At 30.9% G+C, this 22,728-nt stretch overlaps 3 protein-coding genes across 4 annotated transcripts in view; all 3 read left to right on the top strand.

Moving 5' to 3' along the window:
• The first annotated feature begins 51 nt into the window (after positions 1-51).
• Positions 52-2,262, top strand: Slu7 (Pre-mRNA-splicing factor Slu7). Its single transcript, XM_083097838.1, has one exon. The coding sequence runs from the start codon at positions 142-144 to the stop codon at positions 1,891-1,893; it is 1,752 nt and encodes a 583-aa protein (XP_082953964.1). The 5' UTR covers positions 52-141; the 3' UTR covers positions 1,894-2,262.
• A 316-nt stretch (positions 2,263-2,578) lies between these two features.
• Positions 2,579-9,441, top strand: Put (activin A receptor type 2 punt). Of its 2 annotated transcripts, XM_083097358.1 has the most exons (10): positions 2,579-2,715; positions 2,813-3,156; positions 4,312-4,502; positions 5,127-5,304; positions 5,445-5,581; positions 5,667-6,046; positions 6,187-6,373; positions 6,448-6,585; positions 7,074-7,205; positions 7,652-9,441. In XM_083097358.1, exons 2-10 carry the CDS (start codon positions 3,108-3,110, stop codon positions 7,835-7,837), a joined length of 1,578 nt encoding a protein of 525 aa, XP_082953484.1. In that variant the 5' UTR covers positions 2,579-2,715; positions 2,813-3,107; the 3' UTR covers positions 7,838-9,441. The 2 variants fall into 2 exon arrangements, with proteins under 2 accessions (XP_082953484.1, XP_082953477.1); XM_083097351.1 differs by having other exon boundaries at positions 2,579-3,156.
• Positions 9,442-15,131: 5,690 nt separating this feature from the next.
• Cpx (synaptic transmission protein complexin) overlaps positions 15,132-22,728 on the top strand; it is a 132,269-nt gene continuing 124,672 nt past the window's right edge. Inside the window, exon 1 of the mRNA XM_083097455.1 lies at positions 15,132-15,446. The gene's annotated coding sequence lies outside the window, so the exon portion shown is untranslated. The remainder of the gene's footprint in view (positions 15,447-22,728) is intronic.

The raw sequence follows: 22,728 nt of genomic DNA on the forward strand, positions 1-22,728 counted from the left end.
GTTAAAATTTCCAATCGGGACAAAGCAAGTTTTTTACTAGTTTACGAGTGTTTATGAGAGTCGAAACATAACCTCGAGTTTCTTTGAAAAAAAGTCAGTAACTTGTAAACCTGTAACATTTTCCATTTTCCATTTTCAATCATGGCAAATTCGTCGGCGAACGTAACCGTGTCGAGCATTTTGAAAAATAAGAGCTCATTCGAGGATGAACCGCGGAAGAAGAGCAGGGAAGACTGGCGAAAGGCAAAGGAGCTGGAGGAGGCGAGGAAGGCCGGTACTGCTCCCGCTGCCGTCGACGAAGAGGGTAAAGACATTAACCCGCACATTCCACAATACATCAGCGCGACGCCATGGTACTTTGGCTCTCAGGGTCCCACCCTGAAGCATCAGAGACCGCAGCCGGAGAAACAGAAGCAGTTCAGTTCCATAGACGAGTGGTATAATCGCGGAGTGGACTCCGCGCGGGTGGCAATTAAGTATCGTAAGGGTGCTTGCGAGAATTGCGGCGCGATGACTCACAAGAGGAAAGATTGCATGGAGAGACCGCGCAAGGTTGGAGCGAAATACACGAATTCAAAGATAGCACCTGATGAATTTACTCAGCCTGAGCTCTCTATGGATTACGACGGTAAGAGAGACAGATGGGCTGGTTACGATCCCTCCGAGCATAGAGCGATAGTGGAGGAGTACCAGAAGATAGAAGAAGCCAAGAGGCAGATGCGTGCCGACAAACTCGATGCGGAGGAGGAGAACGACGAGCAAGACTCGGACAAGGATGAGGATAAGTATGTAGATGAAGTGGACATGCCTGGTACAAAGGTAGACTCCAAACAGCGTATTACTGTAAGAAATCTGCGAATTCGAGAGGACACTGCTAAGTATCTGCGCAATCTAGATCCGAATTCTGCATACTACGATCCAAAGACTAGATCCATGCGAGATAATCCATATACTGGTACAGAGCGAGAAGTAGATTACAAGGGCGAAAACTTTGTACGATTTTCTGGAGACACGCAACAACATGCCAATGCACAATTGTTCGCTTGGGAAGCCCACGAGAAAGGAGTCGACGTACATTTATTGGCCGAGCCTACGAAACTGGAATTATTAAAGCAGGAATACGATAAGAAGCGCGATGAATTGAAGGATAAGGCGCGCGACAGTATAATAGAGTGTTATGGAGGTGAGGAACATCTCAAAGCACTACCAAAGTCTTTGTTATTGGCACAGACGGAGCATTATGTCGAATATTCGAGATACGGTAAGATAATTAAAGGACAGGATAGACAGGTGATACGATCCAAGTACGAAGAAGATATTTACCCAAACAATCATATGTCAGTTTGGGGTTCCTATTGGCAGGATGGAAAATGGGGCTACAAGTGTTGCTATTCCTTTATTAAAAATTCCTATTGCACCGGGGAGTCTGGAAAGAGAGCAGCAGAGGCAATAAACGATAGTTCGACACTGGATAAAGTCCCATCCGTGAGAAATGAAATGGAAGAAACAAACTCTAAACTAGACAACACGGTAGTGAACGACAATCGTTCTTCGAGCAGCGAATCTTCGTCCGAGGATGAAGATACGGGAAAAACTAAAACAGAAAAGCAAAGTAAAGCGGCTAAGCGAAAATTGAAGAAACAAAAACGGAAGGAAAGCCGCAAGAATAAGAAACAAAATGAAGAGAAACAAGATGAGGACAAACTGAAGGAAGCATTGAGAAAAGAAGAGGAAAATGCGAGGAAGATGGAGAAGCTATTGAAAATGAGCGAGAGGAAACGTCCCTACAACAGCATGTATGAGACAAAAGAATTGACTACCGAGGAGATAGAAGCATATCAGATGAAACGTAAACGCGACGAAGATCCAATGGTCCATTTTCTTTCAAAATAATATTACCAAGTTATTCTTAGGAATAAAAATCAAATTAATGTATATTTATATGTATATATACAGTCTACGATATTATTCATCCTATTTGATGAGAATAGAAGAGATTTTATGTAAAATATTAATATATAATTTAGTGGTTCGATATATTAATTAAATATAACAGTTTAAAAGAGATTCATTATATTTACTAAATTACTAGTATATGTAATCATTTTTCTTCTTTTTTGTATATAAATAAATAAAAGCCTGTATATATTTGAACAATTACACATATTTCATTTCATTCATTATATTTACTAAATTACTAGTATATGTAATCATTTTTCTTCTTTTTTGTATATAAATAAATAAAAGCCTGTATATATTTGAACAATTACACATACATTCAATTGAAATCTTGTCGCATAAAGAGTACTCTATTTTAAATTTTACTTTTTCAAGCGATTCGCGCGCAATTTTGTATATGAAACATCAGCGATCTTTAATATCATCTCATCGATGACTAATGGTAGCGTGTGATTGGAAAAATGAATAATTCAAATCGAATCGAGTTACGACACATCATATTGATACACGGTTCTATTCCAGCGGGTTTCGCAAGAGAGGGCGTTGCAAACGCTGATCATCTGAAATCATATGGAAGTTTGGCGGTCCCGAATATTATTTAGTCGATGACCAAGGAAAAATCGCTAGACAGCCATATTATGTAGAAGCAGACCGTGACTTTAGACATCAAATGTCTTCTATTTATCAGATTTCGTTCTTGCGATATTATGCTTCGCCGTATCATATTCTCGTGTCGATGATAAGTGTGCACGGTTTGTAAGTGTCCAGCGCGTCGTTTTGCGTGCACGTTTCGTGCCATAAACTATTTTTCTTAAATACCGCAAATATACAGATCTACTTTTAATTTAACTAGGAAATCGCGTGTGAGTTAATTTTGTCGCTAGCGCTGTTGGATAACGCGCCGAAAAAAAAAGCATGTTTCTCACTCGGAGGTTACGAGAATCACGATGATTTAACAATGAAAATGACCGGGTTTTGTGCCGCGTGTATTTCTATATAAAGGTGGAAGAGAGAGAAAGCTGAAGGGAGAGAGACGGGGAGAGAAAGACAGAGAAAGGAAGAGAGATGTGTCGGTGGATAAATTACTACAATTTGCTTAATAGCTAATAGACTCAAAATTACTGGTATGCTTTTACGATTCGCTCACGATGTTCGTACATGCGACGATATTGTCTTTCTTCTTCTTGGGATTATTAGGTAATACACACACACCACATACACACACACACACATATATATGTATATATGTGTAATAAATATATTTATTTTTACATATATATAAAATGTGTATACAGGCATAAAAAGTAAACAATATAAAAACTTAGCAAAAATAGCACTTTATCATTGTATTTTTCAACAGTTAATATAAATGTAATGCATCCTTCCAATTGTAAACTTTGTATATATATATATATATATAAAATATACTGTTATTTATTGATTATGCATTTTCTGAGAAATTTGCTGTTAATTTACTTCTTTGATTAAAATTGAAAATGAAGCAGATAATTATTTGCTTTTTTAATTTTCTTTATTTCGAGTTTAAACGTTTTAATAAATCTTAAAATTATATCTTAAATAGAAACAATATAAGAAACTAAGTAAAAAAGGAGATGGCACTGTATCTATTGCATGTATCTCTTAAATACTTCATTAAAATTGTAAATTATTTTGAATATAGATTCACTTGTGTTGAATTTTTCCACTTTTAATAATCTATAGTTTACAAATTCTGCTGACATCTTTCATAAGGAAGACTTTTATAAATATATCAAAGACTTTTGCTTAAGAGAAATATGCCTGTTGCATTACATATATTAAAGATATATGTATTTTTTTCATATATCAAATTGTAAGTTTGTCAAATGAAAAAGTGCTATTGTTAAGATAATTATGTTTTTTATAATAAAATAAAACTAAAACTTTAATATAATATAAATATATAAAATAATTTTTTTTATTGTACGAATAATTCAGTTTTAGTGAATAATTTTATTAAAAATAAAATTAATAAATTTAATTGAATTATTATGTATGTGTGAAAATATTAATTATAAAAATATTTAATGTAGACAATTAAAAATTGTTAAAAATTGTTCAAAAAATTGTCAGTTGTTAATAATTAATTTCAAAACATTAATATTATATATATTAATATCAAAAATAGTTCAAATCAAAATTATTAAGAATTGTTAAAAATTATCTTAGTGGAAGAATCTATAAAAGAATTGGTTATAATTTTACTTAATGTTTTATATATAAACATATCAGGAAAAGACATTTAATAATAATTTAATTTACTATGTTTTATGTGAAATATAAAGATTATAGAATTTTAATAAATTATTCTAGGAACTATATTTGGAAAAGATATTAAAGGTTCAACTTATTGTGAATTTTACAATGAAACATCGTGCACAGACCCTGACAAAAATTGTTCAGAGAGAGAAGAATGTATTGTGCAAGATCCAGATAAGCGTAATCATTGTTACGTACTATGGTCTGTCGACAGTGTTACTAATAAAACAATAATTAAATTGAAGGTTAGTTTTAATTAATAATTTATTATATATAATTTATATTTTAATAATTTATATTTTTGTATACTTTAGAAGTATCTAGGGTATAGATAGACCTTCAGGTTTGAGAGATAATTGTGCCATAAATAGAATAAAATATCTATAAATTATAATTATGTACGAATAGTAATTTTGTATTTTGTTTTTAAGTTATATGATACAATATTAAATGTTAATTTCAACTTAAGTAATTTAAAATGCAGATCTTGCCGAGAAATACTATATATATACTCAAATTGCTTCAAGATTTCATGAATTTTTTGCAAATTGTGCTTTTCAAATTGCATTATTTAACAAATTATTCCATTTTATTTGATAAAACATAATGTCCATGTAATAATGTTTATGTTAAATCACATTTTGATGAAGTACATCTTTAAAGAATAAACAATTTATAATAATACTACAATTATAAAACATGTAAATTTAAAATTAGCTAAGGATGTAGTATTAATTTGTAATATTATTATTTTTTTTTGGAAAAAAGGAAATGTCATTGTCTTTTTTTCTTGTGAAATTAATAATTATATATTTTTATTTTCTTATTAAATTATATTGGAATCTGTGTAATTTATATCAAATTTTCAGGGTTGCTTTTTGGATACTAATGATTGTTATGACAAGTCACAATGCATAGAGAATAATCCAGAAAGAAAAAACGATTTATATTTTTGTTGTTGCGATGGTGATATGTGTAACAAAAATTTTTCTTCGAATGTATATCCATCTACAACCTCTAAACCTACACAACCACCTGTTATTAAAGGTATTTTATTTAATCATATGTTATCTAATATTTAATAACTTTTGCTTGAAAGCAGTTAATAAATTTATTATAAATTTACTACTTATCTATTAATTTTAACTTTTATAATATTACTTTAATAATAATTAATTATTTTTTAGAGCCTGACTGTATATCCAATACCGAGAAGCAAGCAATAACACTTACATTATTGATATTAATCCCTATGCTTCTTACATTTGGTTCACTGTCTTTGTGGTGGTTCTGTCGTCGTCAAAGATTGATGTATTTTAATGAGGTTGTATATCTTGAGATTATTATAAAACTAGTAGTACTAAATTGCATCATTATCAGTTTATGAGATTAATATAAATCTTTTTTAGATACCAACATTGGAACCACTTCCATTGCCACCACCATCACCTAATTTAGGTTTACGTCCGATACAACTGCTTGAGATAAAAGCTCGAGGTCGTTTTGGAGCAGTTTGGAAAGCTCAATTGAAAAATGAGATTGTGGCAGTTAAAGTTTTCCCCATTCAAGACAAGCAGTCATGGCAAACTGAACAAGAGATTTTTAAGCTTGCACATATGGATCACGAGGATATATTACATTTTATAGGTGTTGAAAAACGTGGAGACAATTTACAAGCTGAGTTTTGGTTAATCACAGCATATCATGAGAAAGGTTCATTATGCGATTACTTGAAAGCAAATGTTGTAACATGGCCTGAGATGTGTAGAATTGCAGAATCCATGGCAAGGTAATAATTGTAATTTATAATAACTAAGATAATTTAAGAGAACAAAGTCGTATGCATGTATGCATGTAATGATACTTTTGTATTTAAACTACAATTTTTTACTCAAATCTTAATAAAATTATTATTATTATTATTATTAGAGGTTTAATGCATCTACATGAAGAAATCCCGGCTAATAAAGCGGATGGTTATAAGCCAGCTGTAGCTCATAGGGATTTTAAGTCAAAAAATGTTTTGTTAAAGGCTGACATGAGTGCCTGCATAGCGGACTTTGGCTTGGCACTTATTTTTCACCCAGGAAAACCTTGTGGCGATACACATGGACAGGTAATGCATATAAATCAGCAGGTTTCTTTTTTTTATGAAATGAATATGAAAATAATAAATTTTGTTTATAATAGGTTGGGACACGAAGATATATGGCACCAGAGGTTTTAGAAGGGGCAATAAATTTTACTAGAGATTCATTTTTACGGATCGATATGTATGCTTGTGGGCTAGTGCTATGGGAATTAGCTTCAAGATGTACTGTACAAGATGTATGTGTATATTATGTATTATATGTGCAATCTATCTTATAAAAATCTCTCAAATATTAATTATAATATAATTGATAGATATATACCTTAATATCGATATGAAAAATCGAATCCATTAAAATTCTACGCAAATTTATCATATGTTTCCAAACTATCTATATTATAAAAGATTTCATATAGAAAATTAATTGCAATATACGATATAGTTTCGAAATTTATTAAAATTATTTAACAAAAATACACGAAATTAAAAATGATGAATAAATGATGAATACAATGATAAATGAAAATATTTTATAACATTTTACATGTTTTATTATAATCACTCATAGGAAATAAATATATATTTAAAATTTTTACATGAATTATATTGTATATATCACTTTTTGTAAATCTGTGTGTTTATTTCAAAAACTTATTATAAGAAATTACAAAATATAAGTTAACCGCTTTTCAAAAATAGCTAATTGTTTTTATTTTAATATTAGGGACCAATAGGAGAATATCGACTACCATTTGAGGACGAAGTCGGCCTTCATCCTACTTTAGAAGATATGCAAGAAAGCGTTGTTCATAAAAAAGAAAGACCGCTCATTTTAGAAACTTGGCGTAAACATCCAGTAAGTAAAAATATGTAAAGGAAAGAGACAAATTTCTGTTTTTAAATCTTTTTTATTATTTAACATTAACAAATAGCGAAAAAATTTTACATTAATGCATATATATATATATATATATATATATATATCTGTACATTAGGAACCATTCTAAACAGAATTCTTTTCTGGGATAAAAAGAGATTTTTAAAGATTTTATAATAATGTGAGGTGATATATAAAATCTAAAAAGGGAAAATCTAAGATTAAAGTTGTATTACAAAGTTTGTGAAGTATTTTTGAGTATTTTCAGATATTTCATAAAAACTCACGTTTTCTTTAATCATTTATATTTATAAATGTTGCAAATGATGAAGTTTTTTCCTTAACAGAAGATAGTTTTTTCAAACAAAAAAAAGAGTTGAAAAAAGCAGCACATACATAGCTATAATTGAAATGTGTTATTTCAGGGACTTTTATCAATTTGTGATACAATGGAAGAATGTTGGGATCATGATGCCGAAGCACGCCTTTCCGCTTCGTGCGTAGTAGAACGAGTTGCTACTCTCAGTAGGACTCTTGTATTAAATTCATCTACTTTGATTCGAGTTGATAACACCAACGAGATTATTACTACCAAGGAGTCTAGCATGTAGTTAGCGCATCTATATATTACATAGTTTTAATTCAATGACACAACCACCATGTTTTGTATCATAATTTTGTTATACAATGGATAAATGGAATATCTGCATACTTCGTTTTCTTGGAATTTTTTCTTTGGAGTTAGAAACAAAATGAGAAATATTACTAAAAAAATACTCTTTTTTATACTAATATAAATGAAAATATATGTTATTAAATATCTTTAAAAATTTATTCCGTTTGTATTCTTTTATTAATGTTTATGGACATTTACAAAACATTTTATAGCTATTTCATATTTCTTGTCTTAATATAAATATGAAATCTTATGAAATATCTTGTAAACTATTTTTGATGAATTTACCTTAATTTTTTATTGCTTTATTTAATATTTTTGTTTAAATATATCTAACTAAGTAGGGATTTCTCTTTTGTATTATAAATTATCCGAGAAATATGGGGCGTGTGAATACTTTTTTTACCCATTGTTGATATCAATGAGGAATGTTAAATAATAGTAAAAAAGACAAGCATATATCTTTTCAATTTTATGTTTTACTATTTGATTAAATAATTGCAGTTCAATAAAAAAATAAGTTTTTTTCCTAATCCAAGAAAAAAACAATTATTCCCTGTAACTTTGCTTTTCTGAATGTAATTTCGGTCTTAAAAATGTTCTATTGTGTCATAATTTTGAAACTAAAGTTGTAAAAAAACGATATTGTAAAATACTTTACTACACTATATCTATGTAGTATATATGAGAATATTGAGTTTTTTTATTTGGAATTAAGTGTACTATTATAATAATTTTTACAATTTTGGAGAGGAATTTGTTGCAAAGATTAGTGTTAGTGATAGTTAAGTGAGTTTTTTTCATAAATGATTAAATTTTTTATTTATAGGTAAATGATTAAATTTTTATTTATAGGTGTGCATTGTAATTTAATCAAGTTATCAATCAAGATGAACAATCCATTGCATTTATTTATTTGAATTTGAGGATTTTTCAAGTCATTAAATGTAATGACAAAATTGACAAATTCAAAATAGTGAAAATAATGTAAAAGTCAAAATTATATGTAGAGATCGTTTAGATTTTAATATTGTGTGGGTATATGTGTGTATGTGTGACAAATTGTAAAAATTTAATTTAAAATAATGAATTTAATATAATGGTCATAAAATAGGTAATTCCAATCTTTCTCTGCTACTGCTATTATTATAGATTCAATATTTATATATATGTGCAATATTATAAAAATTTAAATTTTTCTACAATTTCTTTTAAAAATTGAAACTTTTAGTACATTGATATTTAAATGTGTTTTAACAGAATAACATTTTGTTTAGCTCATTATATCATATAATTATAGCATAAATTACTCTAAAAAATGATTAATCACAATCTCAAATTCCTCAAAATTATGACGACAATAGAACATTTCTCAGTCGTACAGAACATCAAAATCGTTTAGAACATCAAGAAAAATATAAGGAATTTTTTTTTGAGATTTTTTTTATTGAACTGTATTATTAATCTTTCCTCTGATCCTATGCCAATGGTTGTTAGTTAGAACTTTATAATTATCTTAATAAAAATATGTGAACCGTGCTACATTTTATTTTTAGTGCCATTTTGGTGAATTGGAAATAGATTCATTTTATATAATGTTAAATTAATATTAAAAATATTTTGTTTAATAAAAAGGTTATTACAAAACTGAATACAAAGATATTACCAATAATTGCAAGGTAAATAACAAAAATTAAATATGAAATCACAATTATCTATTTACTAAATTATATATATATATATATATATATATATATAACAATATTATATTTTGTATATATGAAATTCTCTCTCTTTGAAAAACGTAAATGGAAGAAAGCATGTATTTAAATCTCTTATTGATCCTCCAACAACTTGTAAACAACATTATAAGAATGTATGAAGAATTTTTTTACTTCCATTTAATCAATAATTTATAGATATTTAGAATATTTTATAAAGATCTGATATGTACCTATTTTTACTTGCATTTTTTTGAAATAGAAAATTAGCAGCAAATCTGATTCGCTGGTTACCCACACAATAAAAAAAATCTGCGGGGTTTTGACATATCTTGAAAAATCGTAATATTTTTGAGAGAGAGAAAGAGAGGGAGAAAGCATAAGATATCTATATAAAGTATATTTTTAAAATATGCTAATGTAATCACTGCCATATTATGTATATTATACATACATAATACTGTACATATATGTATATATTTTTTTTACTATAACGTCTAAAATATTCTTGGGATGTTGTCGGATTTTCTCTTTATTATTTTTATACATTGCTTATCTTAGATATTCTCTTTATCAAATCTATTAAGATATCTTCTGAACATCATGTTTCAGAATACATTTCAAAGATGTATTTATTATAATAAACTGATAATATACATTTGTAAGAAAATATTGCGATATGTTTGCAACAAGATGATTTTAATATCTTTATCTCGCAGATTTTTATTGCTGTATGAGTAGACTACTGTATCATATGGATTTTTATAATTATAGAAAGCAAATTTTCACAGCGAAAACATTGTATGATTGGAATTGTAATCAAGTTTTTTCTTCTGTGTTAATTACTCTTTGATTCTTTATTGTTTTTGTTTTTAGATTTCTGTTTTTATAGAATATTATAATTTTGTTTATAGAGAGTTTTTTGTTTTTCTCTCTTGTTTCATTATAGCTGTGATTTTTAGTGTTAGTGTTCCTTCTATATATTTATATTTATCTTTACTTATTTTTTACCTTCGGGATGATTAGATCGAATTCAAATTTTTTATTTATCAAACGATTGTTTAAATAATCCAGATCTTTTCTACTGTTTACCATTTTTCGAGTGCACTTCTCAATCTATGCATAATCATATAATTTTGCAAATATAAAACAATAGAAAAATAGAGCAAAAAAGTAATAAACATTAGAGAATCAGAGAGTAACCAAAATGTAGGTTTCATCTAAAATTCATTAAAATTCTATGAAAGTTTTATATCTATTATTATAAATAAATTTTAAAATTATTTAGAGTAAAAAAGGAGAAATATTCTTTGAAATACGATTCTCTCCAGCGATTTGCTTGGAATTTGAAAAATAAAAAGTAATCTTTTAATTGAAAATAAAGTTAATTAAACTTGCTGTTTTCTCAATCACAGAATAAGATATATTTTATGTTAAAGAAAATCAAAGTGCCCAATTGTAAAAATTGGCGAAAAAGATCGTAAGGTTTTATGAGCAAAAATGTAAGGAAATATATGTTTTAATGTTTTATAATCATTTGAGATATAAAAAAATGTTTATTTTTGGTTATTACAATATTAGCATGTTTTGAGATAAATATCTTTTTTCATGATTTTTATTCGCTAAGAACAATATGATAATTGTCGATATCAAAATTACAATTTGCAACTGAAATTTCTGCGAAAAACATTCACAAAAAGGCATATAAAATTTTATTACATCAATTGGTTTGTTATATTTTTTCATTTTATTTTGTATCTTTAATATTGTTAAAAAAGCAGGTTGTAGATCAAATCTGACTTCTATAGAACTTTTAATTGGATATATTATTTAGAATTGTTGAAACATTGTGATAAAATAATGACTTAAATATAAAACAAAATTTGTTTCACACTTGGACAATGACGAACATAGTTAGATGTTAACGAATATGTATTATGGCATTCGAAATAGAGAAAAAAGCAGTAGGAAAGGCTTTGACACATTATACTCGTTGGGAGTACATTGTATTCTTTCTTCGGAAAAAGATGTATAATATATTTGAGGTCAGTTTTATACTTTCTATGTATATGTGTATATGTGTGTGTACATGAATACGTTTTTCTCATTGGCTTAGTATGTTATAAGTAAACTTTATAATAACGAAATCGAATAAAAGTACGCTGTGATATTCCATAGATAAGACGGTTCAGCAGAAGAATATTATAAAATGTTTATTTTTTTCATCAACACATTTTTTCATCAACTTTCTTGAAGCTAATAAATTTTTGATTATATTTTTAAAAATTCAAAAAATAGTTATATCACCGATATGTTTAAACGCGCACAAAGTATATATACATATGCATACGTAATATGTGCCACTGACATTCCTCATTGATTATTGGAGAACCATGCAGTAATTATGTCGATCACAAAGTATGCCAAATAGAATTCAGCGAAGCATTTCTCTTGTAAAGCCACGTCATGTATCATTATAAAGTGGATAATGTAATCTTATTATAGCTGGACTTGAATGTTACTATTGCTTATGTCCGAGACTGTTAAAATGACTGTTGAGCGATAAACGCAACACAGAGTGCTCTAGGCATTGTTTACTTTTAATCTAACGGCATATTGGATTGAAAATAAATATGCAGAGAATTATACTTTAAACATGCAGGCAATGATGTCTTATCTTTCAGGCATAAGCAATGATGATTGCCCAAGTCCTGTTTATTACAAAGTACCTGGTAGATACAATCGAATTAATAAATTGAAATTAATTAGGATTTTTTGCACCAGAGAAATATCGTAGTTAATTTAAATTTTATCGAGTGCTACATTAAGTATAATATTTACTTTATGGAGTGGCATATACTAATCATAAATTTTTTATGTGGCTCTAATATAGATATATATATATATATATATATATATATATATATATATATATATATATATATATTTACCTTACTTATTCTTGACTAAATGATGTATATTTGATTTTTTTAAGCGCGTTTAGCTTAACATTATATTTGATATCAATATAAACTTTGCAACATTTTTGTTTACCAATAGAAATAATTGATATGTAATGCGATATAATTAAGATATAATATAAAATGTAAATTATTCACATTTATCAGCAGCATGCATGTTGCAATCTATTGAAAAAGCAATGAAATAAGTGTTTTTTTTTCATTCCAGAACCCAAAGCAACAATTTCAATATAAATCTATTAAAACACACGAAAATATCAGTTTTGCTTTTCTGCTCTTATAAGAAAAAAAATACGTTTATATATTGCTAAAATATATAAGTATATAATCTTGGTAAAAATTAATTTGTGCTTTACGTATTTATTTGAAACTATATGCAAAATGTAAATTTGGACCTTCCACCTTGTTCCAATTCGCAATGTTAATAGTCATCCGTATGAATGGCGCGGTGCTCCTCGACGAATAAATTTTCGACAGTTTCCCTGAATCTTCTAATCACTTTAGAAATATTCATCAAATGTTAATCTCGTGAATAGATTTTCATCATCAAATCATATTTGTATATATTACTAAAGAATCGCATGATTCGTTCACGGTATTTCAACCATATCGATCAAGCAATGATTGAGCTATCGATTTAATCAGAATATTACTTCTTTTCGCATTTCTTTTTTTAACATATTCGATACAACTTTGCGTAAAATACTTTCATCTAAAAATGTCATGATAGATGCATGAAATTTTCTCAATAGATATAAGTGATTTTTGAAGATATTATGGGCTTCTTAGGTAATTTTGATACGTAATTCTTTCGGGATGTCGTACGATATATCAACTTTCCCATTTCAGATATCTAGGGGGTGGATGCTAAGCTAATAATTCACCCTCATCTTTGTAACATTCCAAATGATGAAAAAAGTTATGAAGGCAGTTACAATCAACGGAAAATAGATTTTTCTCATAGCACGGCATCCAAATGATACAAGAGACTTAAAAGCAACACATGAAATGAATAATACACTTTCTTAATTACTTGAAAAGAAATATTTTAAACAGTGCACATGTTAATTGCGTAAGATTAACGAATAATAATTTGAATAATCTGCGAAATAATAAATATTGACAAAGAAGTGATTCGACAAATTTTGAAGAAATATATGGGAAACAAAAAGGACTTGTTCGCGTTTTGTTTCTACATAAAAATTTGTGTCTAATGAAGAAACAAATAATATCGCAACATTTAACTTATTTATCACTAGTTTATCGCTATTTTTCCCAAAATCAAATTACATTCGAAAGGTAAGCGTTTTGATGCTGAAATCATTCAGATTGGTAAAATTGAAAACTAAAGGCTCTTTCGAAAAGAGGTAGTCCTAGAGCGCTTTCCAAATATCTTCTCGTCGCATGCATCGTCGTGGTAATTAGCTGCAATAAATTAAAATAAAATTTTCATCAAGATATAAAATTTTTTATATTATTTTATAAAGTCCAATCGCTTTCTTTAGAAATTTTCTCTAACTATATTATAAATGCGTATGCGCACCATCATGGCATGTCGGTACTCATGGCAAAGAGCAAACTATTATAAATGCAAAATATGAGGAAATTATACAATTTCCGGTCACACCGGAAGGATCTCAAAGAACCTGCCTCGTCTTGCATCTGGTATATTCGCGGTCAGCAATATGCACTTGACGTTTGTCTGCCAGAGACATATGAGCATTTGAAGCCGATGCAATTTGATCGGTCAACAGATATAACAAGCTTTGATCTGGAGGGATGTCTGAATTGATAGACGAGATAAAGCTCAATTTTGTGCGAAAGTTTTTCTCTCGCTCCTTTATTTTATAAATCTGCCGACCATTCTGGACCAACGATATTGCAATTTAAAGCATTTGTTTATGATTCCATTAATTGTTTATATAATAAAATTGTTTATATAATAAAATAATTGTTTACATGTAACATATACACATGTATATTCGGAGAGAAAAAAATGGGGAGAAAGGGGATTGCGAAGGATGCGAAGATGAGGAAAGAGGCGTGGCGGTGGGCGGCAAGGGAGATCGAGCAGAGGGCTAGTCACGGCGAGGGGAGAAAGTGGTGGAAAGGAGCGGGGGTGCGAGAGGAAGAGGAGGATAGACGAGGTACATCGGCGAGAGGAACGGAGAGATGAAAAATGATCGGAATCGCGAGGGAGCGAAAGAGCGAGGAGGGTAGGCGGGAGTCGTTAATTCTTCTCCGCTGCCCTCTTTCATGGTCGCACGATCGCGACGAAATCTCTCTCCTCTCGCGGAATCCTAGGAAGCCATCGTCTAGCAACGAGACGGTGGTACGTCTTACCGTAACCTCGCCGCTATCTCCCTTTATCCTTGTCTTTCCGCCGGTGAGGGCACCCGAGCCCCGCTGCACATACATCCCCCCTCTCGGGGGCCCTTCCCATACCACCCTCGGCGGATCGATGGTGACTCCTTCGCCCCCCGCTGCACGGCGCTAATGTCGCCTAAGCGCCGCTCAGTCTGAACTCAGGGTTCACTCAGTCTACGAACGTTTGCCACGAGACTTCGATCTCTCGCCGCATCGCATACGCTATCTCTATCTCTCTCTTTCTCTCTTTCTGTTCACCCGCCTCTGTATCTCTCTCCACCTTTCTCCCTTTACCCGGTTGGCAGAGGCAGGAAGGCCAAGCGGTGACCGGGGAGGCGTGCGTAGTAACCGTCCACGTCAACGGAAGTCTTGCCGCGTGCTTTCGGTTACTTTCGGCCCATATAGTCGTCGTGCAACCCCCGCTGCTTCGTCCGCTTCGACCGGCTGCGGATCTACCTGCGGCGCAGCGAGAGAGGTGAGTGGATGGAGCCGACCTATCGCGCGTCTACCTTTACGCGTCTAGTTTCTACTCGCGAATGCAAGGCTTTTTGTTCATGTATGTGTATATATATATTTATACATACACATACATACATACACATATACACACACACACACACACACACACACACACACACACACACACGCACGCACGCACGCACGCACGCACGCACGCACGCACGCACACACACGCACACACATACATACATACACACACACACACACACACACACACACACACACACACACACACACACACACACGTATGTATGTATGTATGTATGTATGTATGTATGTATGTATGTATGTATGTATGTATGTATGTATGTATGTATGTATGTATGTATGTATGTATGTATGTATGTATGTATGTATGTATATGTGTATGCGTATGTATGGGCGCGTGCGTGTGTGCGCGTGTGTGCGCGAAAATTTGCCCATTAATTTTGCGCAAATTTTCGGATTTAAAGTTGAATTTGTCTTCGATCAAAGTTTTACTCCGTTTTGAAAAACTTTTTCAAGACAGATTTATTTCTCCAGTTTTAAATCCCTTAATCTGCAGAATCTTTTTCTCCTTTGTAAATAATGGAAATTTGCGTTTCCTATCGAAACACACGGAGCTGTACGCGAGTTTAGGACATAAATAAAAATCGTATTTGCTCCTCGAAATTGTAAAGACACATTTACGCATATTCAGATTCATTTAGATTTTACGCACATTTGGACATAAATTTAACGCTCTTTCAAAGCATGAAAATCCATAGTTGCATCTTAATTAGATATATACAACATTCGACGATATTAAAAATTTAAATTAACAATTGTAACGAGGTAAATTTATTTTTGAGAAATATAAATGTTGATTACGTTATGAGTATATCAACTTGGAAATATCATAAATTTCGAATATCGATTAATAAATAAAAATACATGGTATTATATAATACATTTTTATTTTAATTATATTATAATACTGAAACAATACGGCAAAAATAAATAAAGCTCTTAAAAATTCTTTTAAACTTTTTAATCCGTATAAAAATGGATTAAATTTTAAATTTTTGATAGATAATTTCAGGCTGCAAAAAATATTGAAATTATTCTACACATATATATTTTAGAAGTTATATATTTTATTTTCGATGGTGATGAAAAAATATTATATCGTATATTTTTATCTACTTGATAATTATATAATCTGCAGAAAATTTGTAAACCTGCAAAGTATGCATTAAAGAATTCTTGAATTTATCAAAAAAATGTGAAAACTTTGAGATATTGTAAATAAATGTGTATTTTCTTGCAATTTTGTTTGATATTACAAATATTGTAAATTGTTAATTGTAATCTCCTCTTCACAATAACTTCTATATATATGTTACAAAGAAAATCTGCCTTTTAAAAGAATCCTGATTTATTCAAACGATACGTTGTAAATTTTAATAAATATTAATAAATTGAAAACTTTAGATTATTGCAAAAACAATTTTCGAGGAATATATTTTAGATTATTGCAAAAGACTTTTTCGAGGAATATACTTTAGATTATTGCAAAAAGCTTTTTCGAAGAATATATAATATTGGATTTATTTCAATGTGTAACACTTTTATTTTAAATTAAAATGCATTTAAATAAATAATGCAAACAAAAAGAGTGTGCATATTCAGTTTTGTATGGCCATTTATTACTTTTTCAAGTTTTATTGGATTTTCTAAAATATCGGATATATTGTACCAGATATACATATATATTTATCTGATTTATATATATTTTAGTTTACTAGAGTTTTCTCTCTTGTGGTTTCTGATCTTATAAAGTGCTGTCATCTGTTAGCAGGAAAATCCATTTAAATAATATCTTAATATATACAATATAAATCTTGTCTCTGAATATGCAGAAATTTACTTGCTACTTTAATGAAAAAAAATCTTCAATTTTTTTTTAAAGAAATCAAACAAAACATTTTATCGAATATTGCTAAGAAAAAAATTTTTGATATTTTATATTATTTGATGTGACTAGAAAAGTTTTACTTATAGTTATATTATAGTATCTGCTTTTAAAAGTAAAATACAACATGAAATATTTAATAGCTTGAAGAAAACGCTAAACTACCTAGATATTGGTAACAAAATGTACGCTCTAAAGTATTATTTATATTTTATATTATATATTATATCGATGAAAAAAATTTCTAAACATATAATCATGTATTATATTAATTTTGTTCAAATTACAGTACTTTGCCACAGGCAGGGTATCAAATGAGAGAAACTCTCGCTGTTCAGTACATAAAATATGTAGATGGGTGTGCATGCTGATGAGTGCGTGCAAAGGCAAGTAAATCTCGATTAGTAGTCGCGATTCACTCGCAGACTGCTAAATTACTACTCAGTATTTGTGTATGAACTAATGATTACATATACCCGACGTACATTGTTGAGGAGATAAAATAGAGACATGTATCTCTCTCTGCTTTATTCGTCCTATATCTTTGAAGGGAGAAACGTTTTTTTTTTTTAAATCTCGTCCAAGAAAAGGGTTGGAAAATGTGAAACGCAGAAAGGATTTCTCTGTACTAAGAATGTGCATGCGTTTAATTTATTTCGCACGGAACGCTTGACTTCGTAAAGAAGAGGATTTATGGAAAAATCTAGTTTTTGCTCAAACATTTATACTTAAAAAGGATGTGGTTTGGATTCTCCAAGCTAGAGAGAACCGCTTGAATAAAATAGTCTTCTTTTTTAAAAGACAGATTCATTGTTTGTAATATACACTTATACAAATTATTTTGAAAAATAAAATTGTTAATTTTACTTAATTTATAATTATAATATTAGAGAGATTCGCGCAATAAAAATATTTTCTACTTACAATTTCAACGTTTATTTTTCTCAAGTCGAAAATTTTATTTATATTTATTAGCTCTTGTGGATCAATAGTCGTATTTACAGACTGAATGATAAGATATCAAAAATTTAAACATCAAAATGTTTTCGTATATATGCGCATAAATTTAATTTTAATTCCTTTTAATTTCCATATAACATAAGGACTTATGTTAAATGTGCAATTTATTTCCGAATGTGTTCTACTGTCGCCTTCGTCCTAGATTCTTTTTTGTGGAGAAGAGAAATGTCTCAGGCGAATCCCTAGATCACGCCAGCCCTCCTAAACTGTCATTCCATTGGCCGCTTTCAAGCCATTTCCTCGTTTTTGCACATTAAGGACTATAACGTGTGAGAAAAAGAAGACGCGAAAAAGAGAACAGATAGAGATGGAGAAAGATTATGTCCGCACGATTCATTCAGTCATGTGATTTATTATAACCACATGTTTCGTTTATATATACGTTACAATTAATCGTAATCTTGTAATTAATCAGGGAAATCGTAAAGTTTAGTGGGAGTTAATATTGCAATCGTTCAAGAGTTGATTTTTCGAAAGAAAATAAAACGAGTGGTAAGTCACTATATCTCCGTGCCATTTTACAGAATCCCCTGAGATATTTTATCTTATTCTTCCGTATACGCAGCGATTTAAGGGTGAAATTGCACCAAGAATATGTGGCAACTCTTCCATACAGAATTCAAAAAAAGAATTTGTTCTCAAATTTCATCAGAATCGGAGCGAATTTGTCGAATTTTGACATTCTTCTAGTCAAATATAATGACTATTAATTTGTAATGTATAGTTGAAATCTTTACGCGTACAAAACTTTTACAAGAAATTTCAAACAACATCGATCGGCACTATTTTAATTGGGCATCGAGTTATTGATTGAATATTATAATGTGTATTTTTGAAACAAATGCATCTTGTATAAAAATTCGTTCAAAAATATTTCCAAAAATTAATATAATTACAAAAGATATTTATAATATATATCGATATTTCATTTTATCTCTATCAAGTTTCATAATAATTGTTGGATTATAATTGTCGGTTTCATGATATATTTCGGAATTAGAATATATATGAATTTCGTTACAGCGAGCAATACTGCGCATAATTAATTAACATTTCATATTTTTATTATTAAATTATGGTGATTACGTGTGTAACATATTTGTTCATTTAGCAAGGTTGTAACGTGACAAAGATCGTGACGTTACTCGGATAAATCCCACACGTGTCGCGCTAAATAGGCTATTAACGATTAATGGATATATCCTTTAGACAGTGCGCCATTTTAATGGAATTGCGCGACGTTAATTAATATTCTATTCCGGCTAAAATCTGTTCCTCCGAAGGCGGCTCGTACCTATCAGCAAAATTGTATTTAGCATCTATTAGCGATGCCCTGCAGCATCGTACTCACAGCCATGCACTCGATACTCCCATATCTGCATTAAAACGGTAAAAAGAGAGACCAGTACATGCGAAGAGTAACAAAGGATCGTGGACGCGCAGAAAATGCAGTTACTAACTTTACAGGAGAAGCGATAATGTGCTCTTGACGTATTGCAGTAAATTAAATACGCTGTATGTTCATAAAACTAGTATACCTCTGTAGATTAACATTGCTTTTGCGAAATTATTACGAAGAAAATGAGAGAATTTATTATGAAGAAGAAAGCATGTTTAATTAATATTATTAATTTTTTAGAAAGTTAAAGAGTTGCTTATCTCGAGCGGGCAACCCTTTCCTCCTCATCTAAAATCGCTATTCTATTCGAAAGCGTTCCACGATTGCCCAATACTCGTTATTGTAATCCAATTTCTTATTTCTTAACTTTCTTTATATTTCTTTATCTTGTTCATCTGTCGGGAACTACGTTTACTATGCCAGTCTTCGATTTCTGCATGGCAGGACGAGAAATAAAAGCGAATGACCGAGGGACATGTCCGAGAATGAGGCAGAATTTCAAAACCGATCCGATCTCCTCTGATGCCGGTGGGTCAACTTGGCAAATAATATATGGGAAAATTGTACAGCACGAAGGAATTACATGAGTGAAAAATTGATCGGAGGTTTGACAGCGTTATTCGCTCTCCCGCGGGACCAGCCTTGTTCTATTTTTCCATCCCGCGCATATCCCGTGTACTCGATCGCATGGGGAATCCCTTGAAAAAGAAGGAGATAACTGCAATAGAGGAAAATACACTCGATTCCTTCCATCTGAGCATGCGTAATCTCTAGAGGAGTATCTTTTTACAAGTACGAATATATTCAATATATATATTTTTATACAATCCTCTATTTTCAATTCAGAATCACCGTCACTTCAATTTATCATTACTTCTCACGTTAACACAGAATGGCAACGACGCTGCACCGCATATTTGTAGTTAATATACACATATATCGTGCGATAGAACGGGGAGGGGATCGGCAATGTATAAATAGATGCTTATTCTCTCTTTTCCACACGTGATTTCATCCCTCTCTTCAGCTTTGAAATCTTCTCTTCTTCATTCTCCGCCGGCCGATACTACCGTTGCAACTTTGTTATCTGCGGCTACGTCCGTCAACTCTGTCAAACGTTTCCGCTGCTTTGTGCGACACGTCGTACGGCATTCGCCTCCGCTCGACGTCAACTCCCGGTGGTCCGCGTCGTCGCCATCGTCGTTAGTTGCCGTCGTCGCCATCGTCTCGCGACGACGGCTTATCCGTTTAATTAACGAGACAATGCCAGGCTTGCAGATTGCACGAGCTAGGTCCTCGCGTATCAAAAGCGAACAATATTGTTATTGTTCTCTTACTTCTCGTACTAGTATTTTCAAAAGTTTAACGGATGTTCGAGTTAGGACCGTTTGTTTATTTCGATGAAATTCAACTTGTTTTTTAAATGCATCCACTCCAAGCTTTAAATTGTTTCATGAGAGATCAATAGGAAAATTTAAGGAAGGAATGTAAAAAAATTTTTCTCTTATTTGTCACATTACAATTCCTAACATCTTTTCTTTTTTAACAATTTGAGCGATTTTCTCATATGATTAAAGAGTGAATAAAATGTGTTTTCGATATTTTATCAAAAATTAATAAGTTTTTAAAAATATTTATTCTCTAATTCATACTTATTTATTTTCTGAATGACATTTATAAGACTTGATTATAGATTTCAAAAGAATCTGTGACTTGAAAAAAGCTCGAGAGAGAGAGAGAGAGAGATTATTGCTTTAAATGCAACTACTTGCTTTTGCACTGCTCAGACATGCATGTATTTTCTGCGCGACGCAATAAGAGAACCAGGGCGCGGCGTACATTCCGCAATTTGCCTCTCGTGGGCAAAAGGGAACGTTCGTAAAAACACGGTCTTGTCTGGATTTCGTGGAGGCTTTTGTGGCCGTATGACATTGATATATCGCAGCTGGGTTTTTTTCGTATTGCATCTCAGAAGAAATTTTCAGATTAATTAAAATTCTCACATGCATCCAGGACTCACTGAACATAATCCGACAACTAACTCTGTCCGTACATGATTATTGAGTTATTTTATCTTAGCAGTTGAACATAAAACTTTGCGAGGAAGAATAAAAGGAGAAGATGAAAAAAAATGTGTAAAAAGTTTAAGTAAGTTAAGTAAAAAGTCATTAATATATCTCAACAACTTTTTAAAGTTAATATACGTTTAATAAGATGAGATTAGAGAATCATTATCTCTGTTTACCTGTTTATATCATAAATCGTGTCTATGATGTAACTCTGCATATTATATATTGTATTATTTAATTAATTATATTTAATTTTAAACAATTCTCTAAGATATGATACAAAGAGAGACGCTTAATAATTTAAAAAAATTTTTCCTAAACCAAAAGGAACTATGCGGATTACATAATCGTTTACGATAGCTGTTAGCAATGTAGCTTGAAAAATAGTTTATCGGTTCATTCAAAGTACACGTAGAACACCCTGCGTAGTAAGCAATTTTTTTATTTTCAATGCAAAAACTTTTTTTTTAAATGGAGGAGCAGCGATGTGGCGGATAGAAGAGGTATGAAGTGGTTATTACAAAGGCGAGTGCGAAAGCGAAATTGCACGTTCATCGTATTTTTATCCACCGCACCGCGTACAAAAGAGAAAACGGTTTTTCTGGATTTCCTCGATGCGGCCGTACCGTCCGCGTTTTCTCCTGTCGTAAAACCGTCCATATTACTGTTTGCTCATGGTTCGATTTTATCCGTTGCGGTCTTCTTCTTGGCGCCACAGTTATATCTGCCGAATAAAATATCCTCCCCAAACCGGCCAGCCCCGTCATCAGACTCACTAAAAACTCTCACGTATTAGGCATTTTGTGCTCTTATTTCT

The sequence above is a fragment of the Camponotus vicinus genome, unplaced genomic scaffold, assembly GCF_025532165.1.
Source record: "Camponotus vicinus isolate PSW18456_S1 unplaced genomic scaffold, iyCamVici1.0 SCAF_1, whole genome shotgun sequence".
NCBI classification, from domain to species: Eukaryota; Metazoa; Arthropoda; class Insecta; order Hymenoptera; family Formicidae; genus Camponotus; species Camponotus vicinus.